Raw genomic sequence first — 26,971 nt, 5'->3', positions numbered from 1 at the left:
GGGGGACTAGACAGGGAGTCAACATTCTGGGAGTACGTCTGAGAAGCCAGACTGAGAGGCAAAGTGTGGACATTCGGATCATAATTTACTGTTTGTATCACCACACTGTCTGATAGCCCCAGTCATGGCCCATTGCTGTACAAACAGAACAGAAAGATAGTCCCTGCCCCCAAAGAGCTTGTGATCTAAAGTACAAGACAAGAGACAACAGGTGGATACCGACAGACAGATGGGGAAGTACAAGGAAACAATCCTGGAGAAATACTGGAAAGTGTTATGGGGAGCGACTTGAGCACAGCAGCCTAGCTGCTGTCAAGTTTTATGTAAGCATCATGACAAAGGAGAGTTTTAAGGAGGGTTTTGAAGGAGGATAATGAGGTAAGTTTGTGAGTGTCTATGGGGAGCTCCTCCCGTGCACAAGGGAGACAACATGAAGGGAAAGGAATATTCCTCATGAAACGGTGGAGCTGTCCCTGTAGGAGAACGTGGAGCCTGAATGGAGTGAGTTCTTCGCAATGCTGGCAGAGAAGAAGGTATTCGGGTCAGTACCGATGGGAGCACTTTAGTAGAAGTGAATAGAGGGGGCCTCCAGCACTGAAGAGAGAGATCCCAGTGGCAAGGTCCTCTCCTGGAGCATTAACAAGATTGGCCCTGTTGTTTATCAGTATGGGATTGGGTGGTACCAAGATCGCGGGCACCATGATGATCTGCACCAGTGCCATCTGTACTGTGGAAGCCAGAATCACTGAGATGGTACCAAGTGGTACCTGAGATAATCCTAAATCCCCTGTTACAGTTCAGGGCACCTGCACCTCTGCTACCCCCTCATGGTCCACCAAGGGCATCCACTCTAGGCCCCCACCATCATCTCTTTTGGGCAGAGACCCATGTCTCCCTCCCCCCGCCCACCATCACCCCACCCTGGTCAGGGTGTTCAGGCTATTCCCAGCAAGCACACTGCTTAAAAGGCCAGTGTCCACGCTTTGCTATCTCTCCAGAGGCTACACCCATGCATTGCCCGCAGTTATGTTATCACACCGCTCTTTCTGAGCGAGCACATTTATTCTTAAGGTGAAAACATTACAGAGAAAACATATCAAAACAATACAAGAACCTACACGCACACTAAAAGCTTACCAGAGGCCACTCATCTGTTTTATGGGGCCCTAGCAGATCAAGCCCTTCCAACCCTTCTGCAAGGACTGGAGTCTGGCTTGGACAGAAGGTCCTGTCTGTTTGCTGGATCAGGAAGAAGGCCCTGAGTCTGTTTAAACTCAGGCTATTTATCCAAAAGCCCTTTCTTTGTCTGTTGGTCTCCGGAGAACCTATTTGAACCAGTACTTGTGAGCCTCCCCTGCGAGGTGGAACCTTGTGGGTGGGGTTACAACCTGGCTGGCTTGCCTTAATCAACAACCACTGATTTTAGTTCCTGGAGGAGCTGGGATAGCACTTTTCCCTGGAGTAGAACACAATCATACATAAGCCATTCATTGAAAACAATGGACCTTATACTTCTTGTCACCAGAGGCAAACCACCAGCCTGTGAACACAAAAGTCAGACTACATGATCACAATGGTCTCTCCTGGCCTTAACATTGATGATCCATGAAATTCCCATCTCATTCACTACATGCCATCCAGCCCAGGCATCGATTTCACCAGACAAATATATACTGCTAAGGATGGTGTTGAGATTGTTGATGCTCCAGGGTGCCCAACTTTTGCCTTCCAAGAATGTGGAAGTTGGAAAAAACGAGCGGTTGATGTCAGTGTGATTGCTCAGGTGAGAAAGATTATTGGCCATGTGAAGAAAAGCCCTATACCCCCGTCAAATTCGATGAATAGTTTCGGTTGGAAAAAAAATTGATTAGACTTTTTGAATCAGAAACAGGTGTTCTGATTTCAAATTTGACCAATTCAAAACCAACATGGAAAACACCTGAAATAGCCGAATACACTAAAACAAACAAAAATGGTTTCACATTGACTCATAATGTTTCGGCCGCTTCTAAAATAATTATTTTCGATTCAACAACAGAAGGAAAGAAACTGTTTTCTGTTCAAATCGAACAGGTTTTTTTTTGTTTGGATTTTTTGGTTCAGCCCCCAAGCCAGAAAATCCATCATTCGCTCTACTCTATTTGCAGTACCATGAGGCCTCCAGTCCCCCAGTGCTAATGTGACACCTTTGAGAGAGAGGCTTGTTGTCTGGAAAGTTTGTTCAATCAGTTCAGACCCCCTTGGCACTTACATAGATTGGGTTTTCCACTCTCTGGATACAAAACTGCAAAAGCACAGGGAGTCCTTTGGACTCCAGGTGTTCAGTCAGTGCAAAGTACTGATATTCCAGCTGGGAGGGTCGATGCAAAGTACTAGTCATTCTAGTTGACAGCAGCAAAGGTGGCATCAGAAATGGCTCACTCACATTTCCTTAGCTACAGACCACTGGAAATAACTGGGGACCTTAGAGGACTTTAATCTCCCCAAACTGGGGGTCTGATTCTCAGCACACCCACCCCACAGGAGAGATTTAATATCATTTCTGTACATTACCCTGCGATCAGTGAATGCACTTGAGCTCTTTGGTAGTTGGATCTGTTCGGGTGGATACTTTTGCCTACGCAGACCCCCATGGAAGTCTCAAAGGTGACTCCGAAGCACAGCAGACCAGACAGCTGAAGAAGTGGAGACTAAATAAGTGAGTAGCCAGGGGAGCATTTTCCATGAGGGAACCTTGACTTTGGAATTCACTCCCCCGAGTTCGGCTCAGGAAATAGAACCCAGGCAACCTGACTCCCAGCCCTGCCCCCTCACCAAACATTAAACCCCACTCACCTTCCAGAGCCGGGAACACTATCCAGGAATCCCAACTCCCACACCCTAGCTGTTCTCATCATGAGACAAATATTCACCTTAGCACAATAAGCTGGGTGTGTTAAGAAGCAGAGGACCTCAACCCGTAACAGAGTCAGCCGGGTGATGGACTCTGGCTGTTGGGCTTGTCATTTGGAATTGGGAGGAGATCTTCAACCACATCCTGTCCCCGCACTAGAAGGTTGCTGCCCCCAAGGGACAATCTATATCCCCTCAAGCTCTTCCACTAGAGGTCTGTGCTTCTCCTTCAGTGCCTGGTAGAGCCGGTCCTTGCAGTCCTTGTCCCATTTAGGCACTAGCTCGTACAGCTTCCTCATCTTCTCCACGCTGGATCTCTCTGCTCTGATGCTCTGGATTTGCTCCAGGTCCAGAACGGGGCCATACAACGAATCCAGGATGCTATCCACTGCCATCACTCGCTGGATCAACTGTTCTCGGTGCTGGTTGACAAAATGCTCATCTAGGAAGGGGAGAGAGAGAAGGAACTGAGGTTTATCATGCTGTCTTTTAATAATCTTACATTTCCCAAATGAATGTCACCTTATTTAGTCTTGCAGCTAGATATAGAGGGACCTCTCACCCAGTGCTAACATGCAGCCATTTCTAGAGTGGGGTGCAACAGTTGGTAGCCACATAGCAGCACTGAGCAGAGATGCCTCTTCCAGCGCTGAAGTGTAGCCACCTCTCTTGTGGATCTTGACAGCTGTTTAACAGCTGCACATTTATGCCACACAACCCACGGACTAGATGGGGTTTAACGCTCCGTTTTCTGGTCTTCTCACTGGAGGGCTCTGTCTGAGGGAAGAAATGGCCGTAGGTATAGAATCATAGAATATCAGGGTTGGAAGGGAGCTCAGGAGGTCATCTAGTCCAAACCCCTGCTCAAAAGCAGGACCCATACCCAATTAAATCATCCCAGCCAGGGCTTTGTCAAGCCTGACCTTAAAAACTTCTAAGGAAGGAGATTCCACCACCTCCCTAGGCAACGCATTCCAGCGTTTCACCACCCTCCTAGTGAAAAAGTTTTTCCTAATATCCAACCTAAACCTCCCCCACTGCAACTTGAGACCATTACTCCTTGTTCTGTCATCTGCTACCACTGAGAACAGTCTAGATCCATCCTCTTTGGAACCCCCTTTCAGGTAGTTGAAGGCTGCTATCAGATCCCCCCTCATTCTTCTCTTCTGCAGACTAAACAATCCCAGTTCACTCAGCCTCTCCTCATAACTCATGTGTTCCAGACCCCTAATCATTTTTGTTGCCCTTCGCTGGACTCTCTCCAGGTACTGGAGCTGGAGTACATTTCTACTGACCTGTTTGAGTTTGGGCAGATGACACAGAAAGCGTCACATCCTCTGGAAGAGAGAGAGAAAAATGGGAAGTCAGACAGGAGATGGATCCAAAGAATCATAGACTTTAAGTTCAGAAGGGACCATTATGATCATCTAGTCTAGGGGTCTCAAACTCAAAGGACCATGAGGGCTACATGAGGACGAGTACATTGGCCCGAGGGCCGCACCACTGACCACCCCCACCCGCCCGCTGCCCTGGCCCCGCCCCCACTCCACCCCTTCCGTGAGGCCCCGCCCCTGCCCCACCTCTTCCCACCTCTTCCCTGCCCCCATTCCAACCCCTTCCCTGAAATCCCCACCCCAACTCCGTCCCCTCCCTGACCCCAGGGGGTGCAGGAGGGGTGCAGGGTGCGGCAGGGGGCTCAGGGCAGGGGGTCGGGGTGCCAGAGGGGTGTGGGGTGCAACAGGGGGCTCAGGGCAGGGGGTTCGGCTGCAGGACGGGTTCAGGGGGCGGGTCTGGCCTGGCGTGCACCAGGGGCAGGGCAGGCTCCCGCCTGCCTGCCCTGCCCCACGCTGCTCTGGGAAGTGGCCGGGACCTGAGGGAGGGGCGGGGGCACAGGGATCTCCGTGTTGCCCTGGCCACTCCTCCAGGCACCTCCCCCGAAGCTCCCATTGGCCAGGAACGGGGAACCTGAGGCAGGGGGCTGGGGGGGCGGAGGTGCCACGGGGAGCTGGCGGGCCTCAGAAAATAACTCCACGTACCGCGTGTTTAAGACCCCTGGTCTAGTCTGACCTCCTGCACAACGCAGGCCACAGAATCTCACCCACCCACTCCTGTAACAAACCCCTAACCTATGTCTGAGCTATTGAAGTCCTCAAATCGTGGTTTAAAGACTTCAAAGTGCAGAGACTCCTCCAGCAAGTGACCCGTGCCCCATGCTACAGAGGAAGGTGAAAAACTAAGATCCTATTCCAAGGTTTTGAACTAGCTATCAGCAGAAGTAGATTGGGGCACCAGGCACAAACCTCTCCCCTTGCCGTGATCTCCTGCTGAGCTGAGCCTACCTGGTCTCACATGTGCCTCCCAGATGGGCCCCTTGTTGATTTTCTCTACCAAGCTGAACTCCAGTCCCCCCTGAATGTCCTTGGTGTAGATTTCCATAAACGACTGCAGACACTCTGCTTGGATGTTACAAAACTCCAGCTCCTGATTGAAAACAAATGAATTGCATTCAGGGCAACCCCCTCTTGAGCCAGCAAGGCTCAGAAAGGGGATAAGGTATGTTTGTTAGAGCAGGTCAAAGAAGATTTTTAAATTGCAAAAACATTCTCCAGCCAGTCCTGTGTTTGGGGAAACTGAGGCACAAAGTCCACACAGCAGACAATGGCAGCGCTGGGAATAGAACCCAGAGGTCCTGAGTCCAAATCTCCTTCTCTAACCCACTAGACCCCACTCCTCTTCCACAGCTGACAATAGAACCCACAAGTCTGGGCTCCCAGGGCCCCTGCTGTAACCCCATAGACCCTACTCCCCCCTGGGCTGGGGAAAGAAGCCAGGAGTCCTGACTCCCAGGCTCCCCTGCTCTAAACAGTAGGCCTCACTCCTCTTCCAGAGCGGTGTTGACTAATATATGCTGGCTAGCATAAAAAAAAATCATAATAATATGTATTATCCATACCATATATATTAGTATGCATTACACACCAATAACATTAGCAAAAATATTGCAACAGTGATGTAGCCTAAACTGGTCTATACCATAATCGTGTTCACTTATGCTACGTGTCCCATAACACCTTGCAGTAGCTGAAGTAAGCATTTGGCACAAACAGATAGGAAACTTGTCAGGATCAAGATACCCTTGTTTCTTGTCTTAATATAAGCTAGGGAAGGACCTTTACCGACCAGTACCTGGAACGCTATCCAAAACCAAGAAAAGAAAGGAACAAAAGAAGTTAGGGGACTGGAACAAACTGATGGGTTGGACTTTAGTGAGCTCTAAAGAGATGTGTAGCCTGTCAGATCACATAAACAATACCAGCTGAAATGTGTAACTTTGAGGAGCACATCTTCTGTGTCAGGTGAACGTAACATCGCTGCGCAGACCGGCTCCTCGAAGACTGGGGTCGTACAGAGCCTTTTCCCTGTACCATACTAATAAGCCTGATTGACGTGGTTTATTTAGTCTCTTGAGTATATTTCATAGCGAAATAATGAACCAAGCCTGGTCAAGCAATTGACTAGACAAATTATCATCAACAGCTGGGACTAGATGGGAGTCCTGACTCACAGCGCGCCCTATTCTGACTCGTTATAACATAATCCCCTATTAGGTGCAGGAACAAAATCCAAGAGTTTTAACTCCCAGTCCTCCGCTCTAACCACTCCCCATCAGGACAGAGAACCAGGATGTTTTTCCGGCCTCTATGGAAGAAAAGAGGATCATCTCACTTACCTTGGGTGTCACCTCTATGTTTGATTGACTGGACACAACATAATGAGAATCAAAGGTCAGGGGCTTATGGGTCTGAAGAGATGTCGACACCAGCCTTGATGGGCACTTCTTTTCATAATCATCAACGGCCTGTAACATACAAGCACCATCCTTTATTGGAGCTACACAGAGAAAACACAACAGCGGCTGCCAAGTTCCCTTTTCCCTCCCACACAGCTGCCCTCCGAAAGAAGGGTCTTTGTTACTAACACCGAGAAAAGCTGTATCTTGCATTAAGAGGGCAGACTCCTCTCGGGTAAAGGTTAGTTTTATAATGAACTGGGGGAATAGTTTGCATCCATTAATTTCATATATTGTTAGGATTAATTATTTGTATTATTGTAGCACCCAGGAACCCCAATCATGGGCCAGGACCCCATTGTGCCAGGTGCTGTACAAAGACAATCCCTGTCCCAAGGAGCTCATTTCCCCTTGTGAACAGGGACACCACCCCCAGAACATGCCTTCATGGCACGGGGTGGCCCTGTAGGCACCCCACCTTCAGTTCCCTCTCTTCAAGAACTCCACTGCTTCTTCCTCATGGCCACTAACACCCCTGCTTGGAGCTGGTTTATTGCACAGATTCATAGCTTCCAAGGCCACAAGGGATCACTTTGATCATCTAGTCTGACCTCCTGTGGCCTGCAATACACAGAACTGCCCTAAAATCATTCCTGTTTGAACTAGAGCAGACAAGGTGGGTGAGGTAATATCTTTTACTGGACAAAAGATATGACCTCACCCGCTAGGTCTCTCTAGTATCCTGGGACCAACATGGCTACAACTACACTGCTTGACCGAGAGCAGATCTTTTAGATAAACATCACCCTCTCCATCCAGTGAGAAAGAATCCACTACAGCCCTTGGTAAGTTGTCCCAGGGGTTAGATACCCTCACGCTTAAACATTTACACATTACAGTCCCAACTCTGCTCTTCATGGCGCAGCCACTTCCAGCCCTTTTTAGCTAGAGTCTTTGCTGCCCCCAGGAAAAGATCCAAAACGCTCCCTGGGCTGGTCTTCTCTGTGGCTTGGAGACACCAGCAGACAAACCTCCGGTTCATTCCCATGCCACTACCTTACCTACACCAGAGGCCTACTTGAGTCACATGACCCACATCATGAGTATCTTCATTTTCCCCATTTGGGGAGAGGCGCTGAGATGGGGCTGAGATCCATCTCCTCTTAAAAGGCCAGCCACCCCAGGGCACACCTCTTTTTCTGATCAGAAATTTCCCACTGCAGATCATCATTTTCTCAGCAAACCATATGCAGAGGAACAAGAGCTTACTGGTGTGTCATAGTCTCTCCGATGGACAAAACTTCCTAACGGAGAGACTGGCTGCTCTCCTCCAGTATGTGCTTGCCAAACAGGTGCTCTTCCATGCCATTCTGGAACACTCCCAAGTGTGACCTGGGAACCTCTTGGTGCCAACTGGCAGAAGACACAGCAGGTGCATAGAGTTTTCCAGGAATCCTTTGGGTCAGATGTATGCCTATTTAGTTTACCAAGAGCCAGAAGCCCATTGGTCATCATAATCGTCAGGCAATGTATGCATGGACAATGCTTCAGGAATTAAGCATCTGTACTGAAAGTTCTCTTCTTAAGATATGCGAGTTAAGGCAGGTCACCAGAAGGTAATAAACATACTCATGTCAGGTTTCTCTCTCTCTCTGTCTAGTCGGCTTCACAGTGGAGGCCTATGTGCATTACTGAGCCTGATGTTAATCAGAAATTGCAAATGCAGCAAGAGAGGAAAGCTGAGGGGAAAAACAAAAAACAGCTGGGGGGGTAGACTGTTTACGAGTAAAGACAACAGATTTTGGGAGTATAAAGAGGGGTACAGAGGTACAGCATGGATACTTCACTGAGGAGGGGAATGGTGAGGGTGTTTGGTCGTATAAAAGCAGGGTCACAGACAAACTGGCAGGAGAATGCTGCGAAGACTTTGGGTGAGCTAAACTTCAACGAACAGCAAAGTATCTTATTAATTAAGTCTAGGCTCTAGAAGGCAGGCGATGATTTTGCTTCACATGTAACCATCTGTCTCCAATTCTTTTACTTGATACTTCTCAAATCTCTCTACTTTGCTAAATAAACTTGTACTCGTTTTCACTATGGACATATCTCAGCGCCGTGCATTAAGTGGAGCGGTGATCTGAGGTGGAACTGGTAAGCTGGTGCGTACTGCTTCTTTGGGAGCAGCAAATCTGAATACTGCAAGTGTTTCATTGGAACAGGGGCCGGACATTCCAGGAGAATGCTTGGAGGGCTCGAAGGGTGGAGTGTGCTTATAGCTAACCTGCAGAGAGAGCGTGTGGCCCATATAGGCCTGAAAGGCAGTGCTTGTGTTGCTCGTGGAATTGGGGAGCTGACCCTGGCAGGCACAGACAAGACTTCCTCATGCTAAGGGCACATTGTAGTGAGATGCCTCACAAATCAGGGTACTCCCAGGAAGCCTGACAACAGGTTGATGCCTCACAAATCAGGGTACTCCCTGACGCCTGATAATCTTCACTTGCTCATCCGGGTATTCAGACACTGAGGAGTAGCAGGACATGTTCCCAGACTTCTCCAGCTGCAGCGAACCATGAAGGGCCTCCACTCTCTTCCCCCACTCACCCTGCTCTGGCTTCTTGATGGCTTGCAGCACAATTGGTTGTTCTGGCATTTCAGGAACTTTTCTGCATGCTCCCCCTGCTCATGGGACTGCTTCTTCAAGAACTGAGCTGTGGGCCTCTAGGCCATTTCATGACTATCAAAGTAGTAGGACATGGAAAGGTAGACATAGCCAACATACAGCTCCAGATTCTCCATGAGGATACCAGCAGCCTCACAGTCCACGCAGAAGTTCCACCACGCCTGGGACTCCGTTTCTGAACCTATAAGATTATACTACAAAGGATCAGCAAGAACTTCTGGATAACCCAGGCTGCTGAAACAAGAACACCAACCCAGAAGTCCACGTTTATTAATTTTTCATCATCATTTGCCATTAGACAGTTATCATTTTTAAAGCTCCTGAACTGGTTTATTTCAAAATCGGCTTGATGCTTCGGTCTCAGTGAGATCTACAGAACAAGCCAAGTTTGAAGTGTCTAGTTTAAGGTTATCTGAACACAATAAATCTGGGACCAAAACAGAAGGTGCATAAGCAACTTATATTTTTTCACTGATAATCTATTACGTCATTTTCTGGGTGACGTAACAAAATATTATTAAAAATAATACCTAACTCTTATATAATGGTTTTCATCAGTAGATCTCAAAGTGCATTACACAGGGAAGTCTACATCATGATCCCCATTTTAAAAATACGGGGAAATTGAGGCACAGAGTGGGGAAGTGACTTGCCCAAGGTCAGCCAGCACACTAGTGTTAGAGCAGGGAATTGTTGGAGTGAAATGCACAGTGGCAGAAATTGGTCTTTAGAAACATGTTTCAGTGCACAGCTATCACACCAGTTGCATGCCTTGTGAATTATTCCATGCTCTCTGCTACAGGGTGGCTCACACCGCTTGTAGGTTGTAGCTGATTCTCAGTTACCTTGAACCGGGAGTGGTCGTTAGGGATGATGTAGAGGTGAAGAGTCGTCTTTGCCATCTTGAGTGCCCAGTAGAGCAGTACAATGGAGTGGATCAGAATTGGTGGTTTGGAGCGATTCCCCCAGACCACTCCATACAGGGAGAAGCTGGGGTTCTCCAGCACAGCATGGAACGGCCTCACTTGCATTGGCTTCTCCAGGGTCATCCCCTCCTCGATGAAATGGGCGATTTGCATCCGGGAGGTGTCAGCCCCTGTCAATAGGACACAAAGCAAATGATGCTCCATTAGCTTGTTGTGATTTCTTGCTGTCAGAGAGGCCACGTATCCACCTGAATTCTGCAAACACCTATTCCTGCCCCCTCTACGGAAGCAGCTCTGGGGGCTGCTTGGATTCTGATGCTGGCGCCAAATGTCCCCCCTTCCCTCTGCTCGGTCTCACCCCGCTCCCTGGGAGCTCCCAGCCTGCTCCCTTAGCTCCTGCTAGCCTGGGTTTGTATTTACTCCTGGACAGCCAAGCAGCTGCTGTCAAGTGTAGCACGGTCCGTATGTACAGATCCCTGAAATGGAAGAAGAGCCCTGTAGAATCTACACTCCAAGGGCTAAATCAAAACTCACAGTCCAGTCTTTCTACTCCAATCTGCCTTGGTAAATGACTCAAAGATCTATGGATGAAAAGCCCCGTATTAATAGTGCTCAGTACCACATTCATGATCATGATCACAACCATGGTACTAGTCAAATTTGTTGCCATCAGTGTAAATATGTTACAATAAAAATTAAAATTGTAACAATCAATATAATCCTGATTCAGACAGCAATTGTGACAGTGATCAGGACTGAAATTTCAATTAAGATTGTGGCAATGACTGTAATTGTAATTATAGCTGTCATTTCCGTTCAGATTGCAATAATTACTAAAATTCTGATTACAGCTGTTGTTTCAGTTAAGATTATAATTATGGGTGTGATTATTATTTGATTATAATTGTGATTGATTAGGACTGCAACTATGGTTGTAAATATGATTAACATAGCCATTGGGATTGCAGTAATATTTCTGATAGTGTCTGATAGGGTCACAACTGTGACCCTCGTCATGATAGCGATTATGCATTGTGATTAAAGGTGGGCGAAAAACATATATTTTAGTTTGTTGAAATTTTGAAAGTAAAAAAAAAATTGTTTCGGATGGAATGAAACATTTTGTTTCAGTTTCGACCATTTTTAAAGGATTTTGAACTTTTAAAAATAAAATGAAAGGAAATTTAGAAACAAACAAAAAAAAACACATGAAAAACCAAAAAAAATTATTTTCAAAAATGTTAAAATAAATCATTTCAATTTTTTTCATAATTTTTTGTTTTGGGCTCCCCCCAGCACAAAAAAAAAATAATTCGGGGGGGAGGGATAAAGATTAGTGAAACTTTTTGGTGTTGCCAAATCTACAAAGGTTAATGCACAGAATTTTGCCCCGCTCTAGCTGTGAGGAATGGCCAATTAATATTAATACACCTATATTTGCGATAGGTATGATTGGGATTACAATTATTACTTTCCTACCTTGCCTCTGAAACACATGAAAAGAGGGAGGCGAACAGTTCTGTCTGGGGCACATGGTTTGGGCTCCACCTCCCAGTTCTCGTTAAGGTGTCAAGTTCAGTTATTGCCCTTGGCTACCGTACCTCTGAGACACAGGAAGTGCGGGAGGTGAATGGCTGCCACGGCCCCGGCCGGTTCTGCCTGGATGCTGAACAGAGGGCCAGCGATCATCCATTTAGGAGTGCTCCACACACTCAGATGCTGATCCCAGAAGCCGTATCTGTATTGGACAGTAACGGCTGCCCTCGCCTCAAACCCCAGTTCGGTTTCAGAGCAACGGAATGAGCCTGCCCCGGGGAGGTGAACCCTGCACAGTTCGGGGAGGGAAAAAATAAAAGAAAAGATGGAACCAGCCCACATTTCCTGGACTAACTCGGTTGCTCTCATAAGAACTGTAGCGAGGCAGAGTGGCCTCCCTCCAAGGCTGACAGGGGGAAACACTCCCCATCCTCTGGTGGGCAGAGCCAGGCCGGGCCGCCCCCTCATGCCAGAAACAGAGGGGCAGAACAGGAAGCATAAGAACCGGGGCCTCCAGCTCAGTTGGCCGGAGCCAGGGAAGGAGTCGGACTTGCTGCTGGGCCCGGGACCAGGGACCAAGCTGTGCCAACCCCTGCCCTTGGAGCAGGACACTGAGGGAGGGAAAACTGCGGTGGCTGCCGTTGGCTGAATACCCTGAGGAGTCGCCAGGATTGCCACTGGAGGAATAACCCCAGGAGCCGCCGGAACTGCCGGCTGCCGAGTACCCCAAGGAGATTGAGGATCTGCAAGCAATTGAGCCCTACGAACAGGTAGGGGTAGGAAGTAGCCCAGGGAAACCAGACATTAGTCTGCAAAAAGAAAAGGAGGACTTGTGGCACCTTAGAGACTAAGAAATTTATTAGAGCATAAGCTTTCATGAGCTACAGCTCACTTCATTGGAAAGCTTAAGATCAAATAAATTTGTTAGTCTCTAAGGTGCCACAAGTCCTCCTTTTCTTTTTGCGGATACAGACTAACACGGCTGCTACTCTGAAACCAGACATAAGTCTGGCTGTGTTGCATGCCGACAGTCAGCATGTTTCAGTAGAACCCCTGCTGACCCACTGGAGGGACCACTCGCCACTGGTAGGGTGCTGGACTGGGACCCAGTGCAGTAGAGTGGGCCCGGGTCCCCCTACTGCCAACCCCACCCCGGGGTGGCAGCCTACTCAATTTAGGCCGGATGGCTTGTCTGTGTTTACTGTAGATTGCTACTGCTCTGCTCCACCCAGAGGGCTTGAGCCTGATTGTTTGCTGTCTGCCCCAGCCAGGGAGCTGGGCTAAAAGACTGCCCGCTCTGCTGCCCTGCCAAAGGAGCCAGGCCCTAGACTCTTTTCTGACCCTTATCACACTAATCCCTTGTCAGTTGGCTATCGGCCGCTAGGTGGCATAGCAAGGCGGAGTGGCCTCCCTCCAAGGTTGACAAGGAGGAACCACTACAAGAACATAAGAACGGACATACTGGGCCAGACCAACGGTCCATCTAGCCTAGCGTCCTGTCTTCTGATAGTGACCTGTACCAGAGGCAATGAACAGAACAGGGGCAATTGCAAATGATCCATCCCATCACCCAGTCCCCGCTTTGGGCAGTTGGAGGTTTAGGGACATTCAGAGCAGGGCTGTGTCCCTGACTCTCTTGGCTAATAGCCATTGACAGACCTATCCTCCACAAAATTATCTGATTTTTTTTTACCCCAGTTATACTTTTGGGCTTCACAACATCCCCTGGCAACAAGTTCCACAGGTTGACTGTGCGTTGTGTGAAGAAGTTTCCTTTTGTTTGTTTGAAGCCTGCTGCCTATCACTTTCATTGAGTGACGCTTGGTTCTTGCGTTATGTAAAGGGGTAAATAACACTTTCACCACACCATTCAGGATTTTACAGACATCTATTATATCCCCACTTAGTCATCTCTTTTCTAAGGTGAACAAGCCCAGTCTTCTTAATCTCTCCTCATATGGAAACTGTTCCAAACTCCTCATCATTTTCGTAGCCCTTTTCCATACCTTTTTGAATTCTAATATATCTTTTTTGACATGATGCAACAAGAACTGCATGCAATATTCAAGGTGTGGGCCTACCATGGATTTATATAGTGGCATTGTGATATTTTCTGTTTTATTATCTATTCCTTTCCCAGTGGTTACTACCATTCAGTTAGCTTTTTTGACTGCCATAGCACACTGAGCAGATGTTTTCAGGGAACTACACACACTGACTTCAAGATCTCTTTCTTGAGTGGTAACAGCTGATTTAGACCCCTTCATTTTGTATGTATTGCTGGGATTATGTTTTCCAATGTGCATTGCTTTGCACTTATCAACATTGAATTTCATCTCTCATTTTGTCATCCAGTCAAGTGAGATCCCTTTGTAACTTCGCAGTCACCTTTGGACTTATCTTAAGTAATTTTGTATCATCTGCAAATTTTGCCACCTCACTGTTCACCCCCCCTTTTCCAGATCATTTATGAATATACTGAACAGTACAGGACCCAGTACAGATCCTTGTGGAACCCCACCATTTATCTCTCCATTGCGAAAACTGATCATTTATTCCTACTCTTTGTTTCCCGTCTTTTAACCAGTTACTGATCCATGAGAGCTCTTTCCCTGTTATCCCATGACTTCTTAATTTGCTCAAGAGCTTTTGGTGAGAGACCTTGTCTAAGGTTTTCTGAAAGTCCAAGAACACTATATTGACTGGATCATCCTTGTCCACGTGCTTGTTGACACCCTCAAAGAATTCTAACTGATTGGTGAGGCGTGATTCCCCATGTTGACTCTTCCCCAACATATCATGTTCATCTATGTATCTGATAATTCTGCTCTTTACTATAGTTTCAATCAATTTGCCTAGTACTGAAGTTAGGCTTACCAGCCTGTAATTGCCAGGATCACCTCTGGAGCCTTTTTTAGAAGTAGGTGTTACATTAGCTATCCTCTGGTAGAGGCAGATTTTGGCGATAGATTACATATCACAGTTAGTAGTTCTGCAGTTTCATATTTGAGTTCCTTCAGAACTCTTGCATGAATACAGCCTGGTCCCAGTGACTTAATACTGCTTAGATTTCAGCTTGTTCTAAACCCTCTTCTATTGACACATCAATTTGGGACGGTATTTCAGATTTGTCACCCAAAAAGAACAGCTGTGAGGTGAGTGCCTCCCCCACATCCTCTGTAGTAAAAACCAATGCAAAGAATTCATTTAGCTTCTCTGCAACAGACTTGTCTTCCTTGAGTGCTCTTTTAGCACCTCGGTCATCCAGGGATCCCACTGACGGTTTGGCAGGCTTCCTGCTTCTGATGTACTTAAAAACAATTTTGCTGTTAGAATTTGAAGAGCAACTAGCTAAGGACACAAAAACTTTCTTGGCCTGCTTTATTATACTTTTACACTTGACTTGCCAGACTTTTTAGTTTCCTCAGAAGGATTTAACTTCCAGTTTTTAAAGGATGCCATTTTGCCTCTAACCATCACTTTTACTCTGCTGTTTACAAATGGTGGCATTTTTGGTCCTCTGGGTTTTGTTTGTTTCTTTGTTTGGGGTTTTTTTACTTTTATTATTTGGGGGTATACATTTAGTTTGAGCCTCTATTATTGTGTTTTTAACATAATCTCCATGCAACTTGTAGGCATTTTACCCTTATTCCTTTTAATTTAACAAGCTTCCTCATTTTTGTGTAGTTCCCCTTTTTGAAGTTAACTGCTAGTGTGGTGGGTTTCTCTGGCATTTCTCCCCCTACAAGGATGTTAAATTTAATTACATAATTATATTATGGTTGCTATTACCGAGCAGTTCAGCTATATTAGCCTCTTGGACCACATCCTGTGCGCCGCTTAGGACTTAATCAAGAATTGCCTCTCCCCCGGTCGGTCCCACGAAGCAGTCATTTACGGGGTCTAGAAATTTTATCTCAGCCTCCTGTGCTGAGGTGACGTACCCAGTCAGTAAGGGGGTAGTTGAAATCCCCCATTATTATTGCGTTTTCTGCCTTTGTAGCTTCTCTAATCTGCCTGAGCCTTTCACAATCACGGTCACGATTCCTGTGGTTATTGCCATGTATCCCTCGATAATTTCACTGCTTATTTAATTGACACACCGAAAGCCAGAAGAACCTTGTCTAGGTCACCGTTCCCACGGGGGCAAATAAATGGGGTTTAGCACCAGTGAGAATTTTATTGTGAAATTCTCTAGTGTGGAGAAGGTCTCAGGTGCGATAGGAGCTGGCCTGTGCACACAGACAGAGACGCCTGCAGAGGGGGTGACTTCAACCTCCCAGCCCCAGTCCTCACCTGTACGTCTCCTGGTTCCCATCTGTGCCCCGAACAGTCTCAGGGTGTATTTCTTCTGGAGGATCCTAAAACACAGGAACTGGCATTAACTCAGCATCACTGGGGATTTCCCACTTCAGAGCTCTTCCCTCTGAGGAGGGAATCTTGTCTACTGTAGCCTAGTATTCAGCTGGGAGCTGTTGCTGTGGCCTGGGACCCTTGCAGTGCATTTGGCAGAGAGGACTCAGTGATCAGCTGAATTCCAGCTCCACGGTCGGATGTTTCCCAGGTGACCAAGATGCCCCAGGTCACAACTACGATGCCTGGTTATCTTTAGCTAGTTGAGGTGGGATCCTCTCTGACAACTGTCAGGTGTGATCACACTCTGGATTGCAGGAAGAGAGGTTCTGTAGAGTCATGAATCGTCTCTCTAAGCTACCGGCTGCACTGAGGTGGGTGAGATAAACACCTCTGCCAGGAGAGATGGGACTACTCCGGATCGATTCAGTCATTCAATCCAGGGCTCAGCTATTCCCTTAGTTACATGAATATCTCCCACTGAAGCTAAGAAGAGCTGCATGTAAACAACTGATTTGGCCTCTGACCTGCATTTGGCCAGACTCCTGATGTAAAAACAGGCTCTGTTACAAATAGCACAGCAGACACCAAAAGATGAAGGGAAATGGTGTGTGCACTGCCCATTCTGATGATGCATTATGAGAGAGATCTGAAACCCAGCATTTAATAAATGCAATTGACATGATCCCTTTAGACGTGCTTGAAGGGGACAGCGGGTTTCCAACCCCGCTCTCCCCAGTCTACATTCTGATCATCTAGCAGACAAAGGCACAATGAGATCCAGTGGCTGGAACCTGAAGCTGGACAAATTCAGACTATACATAAGGCCACTGGAATAACTACTGACCTAGGGGGTGTGGTGAATTCTCCATCAACTGCAATCTTTCCCTCAAGACTGGATGTCTTCTAAAAGCTACACTCTAGTGCAAACAGAAGTTATGGGCTTGATGCAGGAATTACTGGGTTAGGGTCTCTGGCCTGGGTTATGCAGGAGGTCAGACTAGATGATCAGAATGGTCCTCTCTGGCCTTAAAAAAAATCTGTGAATCTATGATATTACAGGCTCAGGCTAAGTCTACACAGCAGCGGGGGCCTAAAAAGTAACACTGTGGCAACACAGGCTAGCCCGAATACAATCTCGCCCAAGATCCGCGGCCACATGACCATTTTGGGGCATGAGCTGAAGCAGAGCCAGTATGCGTCCGTCCACCGAGCTGAAAATCACACCGCCCAGCTGCTGTGTAGACGTACCCCAACAGACAGACACTGACAAAGGCACACGGGGAACACGTCTTCCTTGCAAAGACAAGGTGTTGTATTAACTTGGGTTAGCCGACAGGTAAAAACAGCGGCAAACACACAGTACCTCGGCTTTTAAATCAGGTTAGTAGCTCGCGTTGAAGCCTACAGGGCAGCCAGGGTTGAACGTGAGCTGCTGATCTGAATCTAAAGCTGAGTGGCCATATCTACGCTGCTATTTTAACCCGAGTTGAACGCTCTTTGTTCTGTGGTCCATGGCTGGAGCTCTACCGTAATACACCTAATAAATAACATACAGAGTCCAGCACAATGGGGTCCTGGTTCATAACCCCGGCTCCTACAGGCTACCGTAATACACCTAATAAATAACAGTAATTAAGAATTTCTGCCGTGAAGACATATCCTTAAATAGTTTCCGATTCCTCCATTTGCCATCACCTGACTGGCCCACCAGGCACAATCCCGCCTAAATAAACTTTCTCTGATCTAAACAGTGGAGGTGTTAGAATACCCCTGGCTCAGCTCCGAGGGTGAAATCACAGCCAGAAACCACAGAGAAGGGAAAAAGACTGACGGACAATGAGCAAGGGGAAAAAATTACACCTAATCCCTTACCTCCTCCCTGGGACACAGTTTGCATTTGTCCGTTCCCCAGCTGTCCCCAGTGGGATCCTCCTTCCTGCTTTGTTTTCCTGCAGCAGACAGGGAGATATTATTTCAAGTAACACATTCTGCAGGGGATTAGTTTTTCAGTGCCATTGGGGTTTTTTGGGGTTGGTGAAAAGCAAATGAGACCAGAGCAGAGGCAGATTCTGCAGCCTGGAGGATATTAAAAATTAAAAAAAAAAAATGTAGGTAGAGATTAGCTAAACAAAGAGACAAAGGGAAAGGTAACAGGGGAGTGGGTGATGGAGGAGGGTGTGAGGAGCAGAGGTAAAAGCAAGCTGGTCCGGTCCGGTCCGGCATACCGGTCAAGAGCCAGTACGCCGTGACGGGACCTGACCGGCTTCCCCAAGCTGGCGCTTTAAAGGGCCCGGGGCTTCCTGCAGCCGCCGGAACCCCTGGCCCTTTAAAGCGCTTCCAGAGCTGCTGGGGTAGCGGCGGCAGGGCTCCGGCGGTGATTTAAAGGGCCCGGAGATCCGCTGCGGTAGCAGTGGCCACAGCTCGGGGCCCTTTAAATCGCCCCTGAGCTCCCAGCCGCCTCTGCAGCTGGTAGCTCTGGGGTGATTTAAAGGCCCCAGGGCTCCCAGGCACAGCCGGAGCCCTGAGGCCTTTAAATCTTGATTTAAAGGGCCCGGCCCCGCCTCTTCTGGTTGAGGCCACGCGCCCCTGCTCAGGACTCCGGAGTACCGGTAAGTCCTTTAAGTTACTTTCACCCCTGGTGAGGAGCAGATGTGGAGGGGAAGAGAGCGTGAGGGAGAGATTGGAACCAACAGCCAATCAGTGCAGGGAAGAAAGGCAGCCTGATGACGGTGCCAGCAATCAACAGATTAAATCCAGCGCGGCTAAAGGGGGACGTTGTGTGGATGGTCCACGCAGCAGGCCAAGGCAGCATCTGGATTCTATGCACTCAGGCCCCTCAAATTACCCCACTTCGCCCGGTCAATTTCAGCCTCACTCACCTGCAGCTTCAGCCTTGGAGCCAGTGAAGGAAAGATGCCTCTTCATGAAGGCAATCGCTGGGGAGTGTGGAATTACAGTATGAATAAATCAATATGAATATCTAACGCAGGTCCCTAGCACCTTTTGGCCCAGAGTGCTTCTCACAGGTAAGAACACAGGATTCATCTAGCCTAGTGTCCTCTGGCAGTGGCCAGCATCAGGTGCACCTCCAGAGGCAGGGGTAGGAACCCTGTAGTCGCAGATGTTGGATAATCTGTCTCCCACATAGTCTCATCCTGGGCTCTAATAGAGACTGGCTTAAACCCTGAAGCAGGAGGCTCAATATCCCCTACAAAATATATATCATTAGGAATTATGCTAACTCGGGATATTCTTGTGATCCATATGAAGAGATCTTAAATCCCTTCTTGAATCTTGTTAAATTCTTGGCCTCAGTGACTTCCTGTGGCAGTAAGTTCCACCAGCTAATTACACCTTATATGGAAAGGATTTCATTTCATCGGTTTTGAATTGGCCATCTTCCAATGTCATCGAATGGCCCCTTGTTCTTGTGTTAGGAGGAGAGGAGAACTGAAGCTCCTGATCTCTCTTCTCCATGCCCTTTGTTATTTTACATATTTTTATCATGTCCCCTCTTATTCAATTCCTTTCTAATGTAACAATCCCAGTCTTTTCAATCTCTCTCCATAGGAGAGTTTTCCCAGCTCCCTGATCATTGTTATCACCTGCCTGTGACCCCCCCCTCTACTCCTGCAATATCCCTTTGGAGATGGGGTGCCCAGGACTGCACAAAGTATCCCCAGTGAGGCCACACCATTGATTTATATAAAGGCATTATGAATCTGGCTAAATCTGGAGCCACCCCACTGAAGTCAATTGGGTTAGGGAGAGATTCTGATCTCAGCAACCCTGGTGTAAATCCAGAGGGACTCGGCTGAAATTAATGAGGTTAGGGGCAGCTTCTGATCTCACTTATCCTGGTGTAAATCCAGAATAACTATCTTGATCTCACTGGAGCCAAAGCCAGATTTACACTGGGGTAACGGAGATCAGAAGCTGACCTGAAGTGTTTATTTCTTGTGAGGGTCTCTCACCAACCTGTTACAGTAAGAAAAAAGAAAGTGAACATGCAGTAAAACCGTATTCCAGATGAGGCCAGTCTATATGTATATGTGAAGGAACTATGATTCTTGTGCATGCAGAAAATATTATTCACCCATACACTGAAACGTAGCCACCTCTGGGGTGGGGCATATCAGCTGGATAGCAGCCATTCCACACAGAGATCATCCACCCAACACTGAAATGCTCTTTAAGTTGCATGTTTTGGAAGGAAAAGGGGAATGAAATTTAGCACCTACTCCAGGAAGCCAACCCCAGGTTTTGCTTTCCTCTATCAACCCTGTAGCCTATAAGGCTACCTTGCTTGCCTGTATCTCCTTTCTTATAGTTTTGATTGTTTGTTTTATAATAATAAGTTTATAGATGTATATTAAAGTAGTTTGGCTGTAACACAAGAGACCTACAGGCCACACCCTATATGTTATGCGAAGGCAAAGTTAGGTCCCAGACATATGTATGCTTTCACCTAGATAGATAGTGATAAGTTAAAGCATAAGGTCCATATATGGTAGCGACCTTTAACTTAGATAGATAAAGGATGCGTTGAAGCAGGGGGGCATAGGGGCTTTCCGAAGTTCATGCCCTCTGTAAACAGGTACACCACAAGGAAAGAACCGAAATAACCAGGAGAACAAAAATAACAAAGGTGTGAATGATCTAATGTCATTAATATGTACGTAAATGTCATCAATACGTACACACATATCAGCCCATGGAGTAAGTGTACCCCAACATTTTGGTGGGTGAGGAAACTAAGTTTGGACATAGGAGGGCTCAAGCACCCATGTCCTATAAAAGGGATGACACACCATGCTACAATACACCATTATCTAATATAATCTAAGTGTCTACGAATCTAAGCTTCAGGCATCTTTCTTAGTTTATTAGTCTGTTAGTTAAGTGAAATTCTAAGTCAGCTTCAATAGCTCTTAAAAGAAGGTGGAGCTAAGATCTGCACCTCCCACTCAAAAGAATTGAAGAACCCGAGGCGAGGCTGGTCCTTGGTCTCTTATAACCAGGTCATCCAGGAACGGTGTGAGTATATTAATCAAAAACTTTATAGTATATAATATCATATGTATATTTAAAATAATAGTATCACATTTGTAACTCTGGTTATTTTACCATTTGATTACTATTTGATTATAATTCCTTTTTATCTCAGTAAAAGTCTTTAAGACTATATTGGTCTCGGTGTGAGCGTCTTGTCATGCCCCCGAGGGTCCTGTGCATATTCTGTGTAGCCAGATTCTGGGACAAGAACCTTGTTATCTTCTGATCAGATTGATTAGCGAGCCTATAACCCATACTATCCAAATTAATAATATTAACCTCCTAAAATCAGACAACAACCCCCATGTGGCCCCTCCCTGAGGGGAAAAATCAAACAGGCCCAAACCCCCGCAATGACTTAGGTCCGACATACAGTCCTGAGGCTGTCATGGTCCATCACAGCAGTGAATTTCCCCCAGGGCCCCTGTCATCACCCTGAGCGATTCTCAACTCACCAGATGCTAGCGTCCCTCCTTCACCAGGGGGAATCTCATCGCCTGAATGCATGAAGTGGCTCTTTGGTCCTAAAGATAAGAGAGAGAAGAGGAGTTCTCCATGGAGAGGTACTAGAGAGTTGGCTTCCCAGATCAGGGAGAGCGCACTAACCCTGGAGTAAGAAAAGGAGGACTTGTGGCACCTTAGAGACGAACAAATTTATTAGAGCATGAGCTTTCGTGAGCTACAGCTCACTTCATCGTATGCATACAGTAAATAAATTTGTTCGTCTCTAAGGTGCCACAAGTACTCCTTTTCTTTTTGCGGATACAGATTAACACGGCTGCTACTCTGTAACCCTGGAGTGACGCTCTTCTAGCCCCCCGACACCCAGACAGACAGAGAGGGAGACAGCCAAAGATTAGCATTACATGACAGACACACAGCTCTGTAAGATACTCCGGTACCTCCACCGTGAGCTTGGGATAAAGAGATACAACAGACCACAGGGCCAGATTTTCGTGTGCTCAGCACAACTCACCTGAATCTCCTGCTTTAGTGCAAGAGGATGGCTTCTGCGCTTCTTGTGGGTGGCTGGAAGCTGTGGGAGAGACTTAGGAGAGAGTGAACTTGAAAGGTAAAAACAGGCCAGGACTAGAGATGGATAAAAAATTTTCATATGACTTTTTGTCGGCCCCCCCAAAAATATATATATATTCAGCTTCAGGCCACACCAAAATGTTCTGTGAATTGGTATCAGTTTGGCTGACTTGTTCATTTAGAAAAAAAACCTTTAAAAAGAAACTCCAAAGAAATCTGAAATATTTCACGTTGACATATTGGAAACATTTTGATTTTTCACTTCAAAACAAAACTTTTTGTTTCCAGCGTCCTTTAATTTTTTTTTTTTAAGCAATCAAAAAACGCTTTAAAACAGCCAAAAGTGAAACAAAGTTTCAAGTCAAAACAAACCTAAAATGAACATTTTTACATTTTTGGGGTTGCCATTAATGTATTAAATTTTCAGTTTGATGCAAAAGGAATCCCCCAGCCCCGATTTTTCAGAATTTTTCAGCAACCTCCCCCCCACCCAAAAAAAACTATTTTTCCACACAGGACCAGAATAACCTGAGATCTTTAGGAACAACACTAGATCAAGTCTGCCCCGAGTAGTTGGTTTATATCAGTTATGTTTCCAAGGCTCTGCAAGGAGAAAGAAGGGAAACTTCCTTGCTGCCTGGTGCTGTCAAATCAGTTCTCCATTCACATGGATAATAGCTGTTTACACTGCTGATGATGATACAGCAGATAGTTTCTCAAAAAGAAAAGGAGGACTTGTGGCACCTTAGAAAGTAACAAATTTATTTGAGCATGAGCTTTCCTGAGCTACAGCTCACTTCATCTGTCACCTGAGCAGAGGTGTCAATTACAACACAAAGCAAGACAGGGCACTTCAAGCTTTAAGAGCAGAAGGAAACAAAAGCTTAAGATAAGGAGGAATGAGCTAAAGGAAGGAATCTTTAAAACATTTGCAAAAAGAAAAGGAGTACTTGTGGCACCTAACAAATTAATTTGAGCATAAGATTTTGTGAGCTACAGCTCACTGTGGTCATATAATTTTGGCAGGCTATACTCTAGTTCCATTGACCCTCAGCCCCCACAATCCACTAGACCAGTAGCTTCCCTTTACTAAGTTCCACTCGGATTCGTCTGAATCAGGACTGAGCAAAATGAGAGTTAGAGTGTCAGCCACTGAGAACTGAAATCTCACTTGTATAACATTTGCTACAAAAGAGGAAATACTCCTATACATGCAGGCAGGGTGGATAAAAATCAATGATTTTAAAAAAATAAAATTTAAAAAAATTGGATGTTTTTGATAAAATGCTTTCTGAAGAAAAAACCTATCTAAAGATATTTCAATTAAAACTATCTTTGAGCTATAATGTATTTTATCATGGAATAGGGATGATAAATTTTTATTTTATAGTATGAGACAATATATTCATATAATGTTTTAGAAAAGTTTTGTAAATGAGTTCCAATGGTTCATGGATTAGGGAACCAATCTTATGGGGTTCCAGGGGCTTCTGTAGAGATTATTTAGGTTACTCTTTCTATCTACCCACTGAGACTCAGGGCTCAGTCTGGAAGATACCGTTAGAGATGCTTAGTTTTGCAGTTCTCAAACTGTGGATTTGTATCTCCAGGGGTAACATGCTTGTTAATGGCAAAAATGTTTTTAAATAAATAAATATATAGAGGTGAGAAATAACAGACCTCAACTTTATTGTCCCTCTGCAAATTTGTGTACACACAGTCAATCCCTTACCTCTCTCTAAAAGTGCAAAGTTTCAAGAAGTTCAATGAATAGAAGATTGTTGGGGGCAGAATAGATCTGGACAAGGAGAAGAAGTCTGGAGAGAAATGTGAGAAGCGAGGGACATATGCTTGTTTTGTTAAAATATTATATGTCTGATGTTGAAGAAAAAAATCCAGAATACTTAACTTTGTTGTTTTAGTTAAATAAAACAATTTAAATGTCTGTCTGATGGTGTTCTCCTCCTAATACAGCATGGCAAAAAAATCCTCCAAATATTGATTAACCTGTTGAATTGGAGATAGTTCACCTCCCAATGACTTCATAAATATCTGCTTCAATTACCTTTGGTAAATGAAATAACCAAACAATCATTCATTTTCTCATATGGCCATAAAACTCATCTGAAAAGTTTTCAAAATAAATCACTTAAAAAATGTACAGTGTGTACCTTCTAAAAATGAAACCTACACCTATCTCTGAGTTGTGAAGAATATGTATTAAGGTTATAACAACCAACCAGAATGCACTTTTGTGTAGAAAGCCATGATTAAATGGAATCTTCCTGACGAGTGATTTAAATCAAATCCACCCTGCATGCAGGGCCCCTATCCTGATAGGACAGCAGGCTGGTTTTGTGGTTAAGGAACTAGCAAAGGGCCCTCGAAATCTGGGTTACATTTGCAGTTTGGCCACAGACCCATGTGAAATTTGGGGAAAGTCACTGACTGTCTGGGCCTCTGATCCCCATTATTAACCTCCCATTCTCTGCCCTGTCTGTTTAGATAGGAAATTCTCTGGGGCAGGGACTGTCTCTCAGCGTGTCTGTCCAGGGCCCAGCACAACTGCCCCGCCCCCAATCTCCATCAGGGTTTGGGCAGCACCCCTGCTCTCAAGTGAATAACCCATACTCACAAGCATCATGGGAAAGTGGAATTCTGGAATAGGCAGAAGAAGGCTGGATCATGGGAGCTGTTACTCATTTGACCTTTCCATCCACAGCTCTCCCACTCTCTGCCTTTACACAGACAAGTTCTCCCATAAGGCCATGCAAAAAAAAAGTCAGCCAGGCCCAGGGCACTCTGGAATCACAGGTGCCAACTTTTACGCGGTAAATAAGCACCCCGACTTTCACAATAAGCCAAAAATCAAGCTAATCCCATTTCAAAACAAGGCCAAAACAAGCCAATCCCTAAGAACCCCAACACTCTATGTGACTAGATCCCCCCAGGGTGCAGTCTGAGACTGGGGTGGGCCCACTGTGCACCCCGACTCTCTCCCCCTCTTGCTCCTGCTTGCTGGGAGCCAATCAAAAAAGAAGAAGCCACAAGCAACAAGTTACAAGCCAAAAACCAGCTAACAAGCAACTCACCAGCCAATTAAGCCAAAAACAAGCCAAATTTCTGCATTTGTTTTGTGTGGGTTTGGCATGTCTGTCTGGGATGTTTGCCCATAAACCACTGCACCTGGGCCACGGGGGCCTATCAGCTAACCCTGTAGAAGATGTATGTGCATGTGTTGTAACTCAAGTGAAGAGCAATCGAGACAGCTCTCGATTTACCTTTCCGGAGTCTGGCTTCCACATCTTCCAGGACTTTCAGAACCACTTTTGAGTCCCCTCTGCAGTGTCTGAGCAGCAGGTCGGTTAGGGCTGCTGGGTCAGCTGGTGTTACGGGGATGGGCTCAGATCCCCTCTCCAGCAGGACTTCACTCAGCTTATCCTTGAACCCCTCCAACTCCTCCTTGCCCAGGGCTTTCAGCTTCCTCAACAGGTCCCTTCTCCCAGGGGCCTCCATGCAGCTTCCTGGTCAGCAGAGAGAGTCAGGAAACTGCAGTTCAGTGCTGAGTGCCACGGGAAGCAAAGAGATTGTTGCCCCCTGAGAAGTGGGAAGGACTCAGGCTGCAGGAGACCGCCCCATTACACCACACACCCTCCAACACTTCCTGATTCCTGCTCTTTTAGTGAGATCACTCTGTCCAATCAGGGTGCTGGTTAGGTGGCAATTTCGCCTCTGTATTGCCTGTCACTGTACTCACATCTGACATCCCCTGTCCAGAGATCAGTGTAGTGTTTCTCTCTCTCTCTCTCCCAAATATGCCTGGTTTGGATCACGGCTGTTTAACTGACTGTGCCGTTATAGATACGGGGATTTAATCAGCAGACTGTGGGACACATTCTAACCTCAGCGGAGGATTCACTCTGGATTTACACCAGGATCACTGAGATCAGAATCCAGCCCTGACTGTACTGACTGCATTAGAGTCACTCTGGATTCGCAGCTGGGTAACTGAAACCATAATCAGGTCATGACTATTACCTTTAGTGGAGTCACTCCAGATTTACACTGGAGTAACTGAGATCAGAATCGGGCCCTGCTTCCATTGACTTCAGCGGGGTCGCTCTGGATTTACACCAGGGTCACTGAGATCAGATTCGTGACAACTGCATATTTTTTAAGCACTCTGCATAAGTTACCGAGTTAATTGGCCCACACTACACCCCTTTGAGGTAGATCAATATCATTAACCTCATTTTGCAAATGGGGAAACTGAGGTAGAGAGCGAGGGGAAGTGACCGAGGTCACACTGCACGTCAGTAACAGAGCTGGTCTTCGAACCCAAGAAGTCCTGCTTCCTAGCACCACATTTGTCTCTGTTTTGGAGAACTTTTAAAAACGATGGGCCACCCCACCAGCTCTGTTGCTGTCTCTGTCGCTGAGCACTAAGCTACACTCAGGGAGACACTGGAGAGAATTAGCTAGTGTGTGGATTCACAGGGTGCAATGGTGGGGGGGGAGGGGGTTGTAAGGCACTGAAAGAGTTAACTATACTAACTCAGTACCAGGCTGCCTGTAATAAAGCTCTGATCTCTGTGCCCCTTGTTCCTGCCTGCGTCACAACACGACCGACCGGCGGTTGGAACTGAATGGACCCCATCTCTCCCGACAGAGAGAGGCAATGGAAAAGGAATAAAGGAGGAG

General features: G+C 46.4%; 1 protein-coding gene across 3 annotated transcripts; it reads right to left on the bottom strand.

Annotated features, from left to right (window-relative positions):
* Window positions 1-1,043: 1,043 nt before the first annotated feature.
* Window positions 1,044-25,855, bottom strand: LOC311522664 (NACHT, LRR and PYD domains-containing protein 1b allele 2-like). 3 transcript variants are annotated; one of them, XM_084632126.1, is made up of 12 exons: window positions 25,552-25,855; window positions 22,212-22,283; window positions 21,691-21,759; window positions 19,060-19,116; window positions 18,053-18,129; window positions 16,121-16,185; window positions 11,890-12,113; window positions 10,208-10,458; window positions 6,623-6,751; window positions 5,232-5,373; window positions 4,188-4,229; window positions 1,044-3,334 (listed from the first exon to the last, which is right to left on the bottom strand). In XM_084632126.1, exons 1-12 carry the CDS (start codon window positions 25,784-25,786, stop codon window positions 3,078-3,080), a joined length of 1,620 nt encoding a protein of 539 aa, XP_084488252.1. In that variant the 5' UTR covers window positions 25,787-25,855; the 3' UTR covers window positions 1,044-3,077. The 3 variants fall into 3 exon arrangements, with proteins under 3 accessions (XP_084488252.1, XP_084488253.1, XP_084488254.1); XM_084632127.1 differs by having other exon boundaries at window positions 22,212-22,271; XM_084632128.1 differs by lacking the exon at window positions 19,060-19,116.
* Between the last annotated feature and the right edge of the window lie 1,116 nt (window positions 25,856-26,971).

Source organism: Lepidochelys olivacea, assembly GCF_965140295.1.
Source record: "Lepidochelys olivacea isolate rLepOli2 genome assembly, chromosome: 6".
Lineage (NCBI taxonomy): Eukaryota > Metazoa > Chordata > Testudines > Cheloniidae > Lepidochelys > Lepidochelys olivacea.
Note: the sequence above shows the minus strand (reverse complement) of the source record. Positions and strands in the feature narration are given on the sequence as shown.

Bases quoted from the DNA above. Each gene is read 5' to 3' on its own strand.
- LOC311522664 (XM_084632126.1), bottom strand. From the start codon at position 25,786: ATGGAGGCCCCTGGGAGAAGGGACCTGTTGAGGAAGCTGAAAGCCCTG. The intron at 21,760-22,211 runs GTGAGTTGTGCT...TCTTATCTTTAG, and splicing joins CACTAAAGCAGGAGATTCAG to GACCAAAGAGCCACTTCATG. The intron at 19,117-21,690 runs GTGAGTTGAGAA...CACACTCCCCAG, and splicing joins AGGAGGGACGCTAGCATCTG to CGATTGCCTTCATGAAGAGG.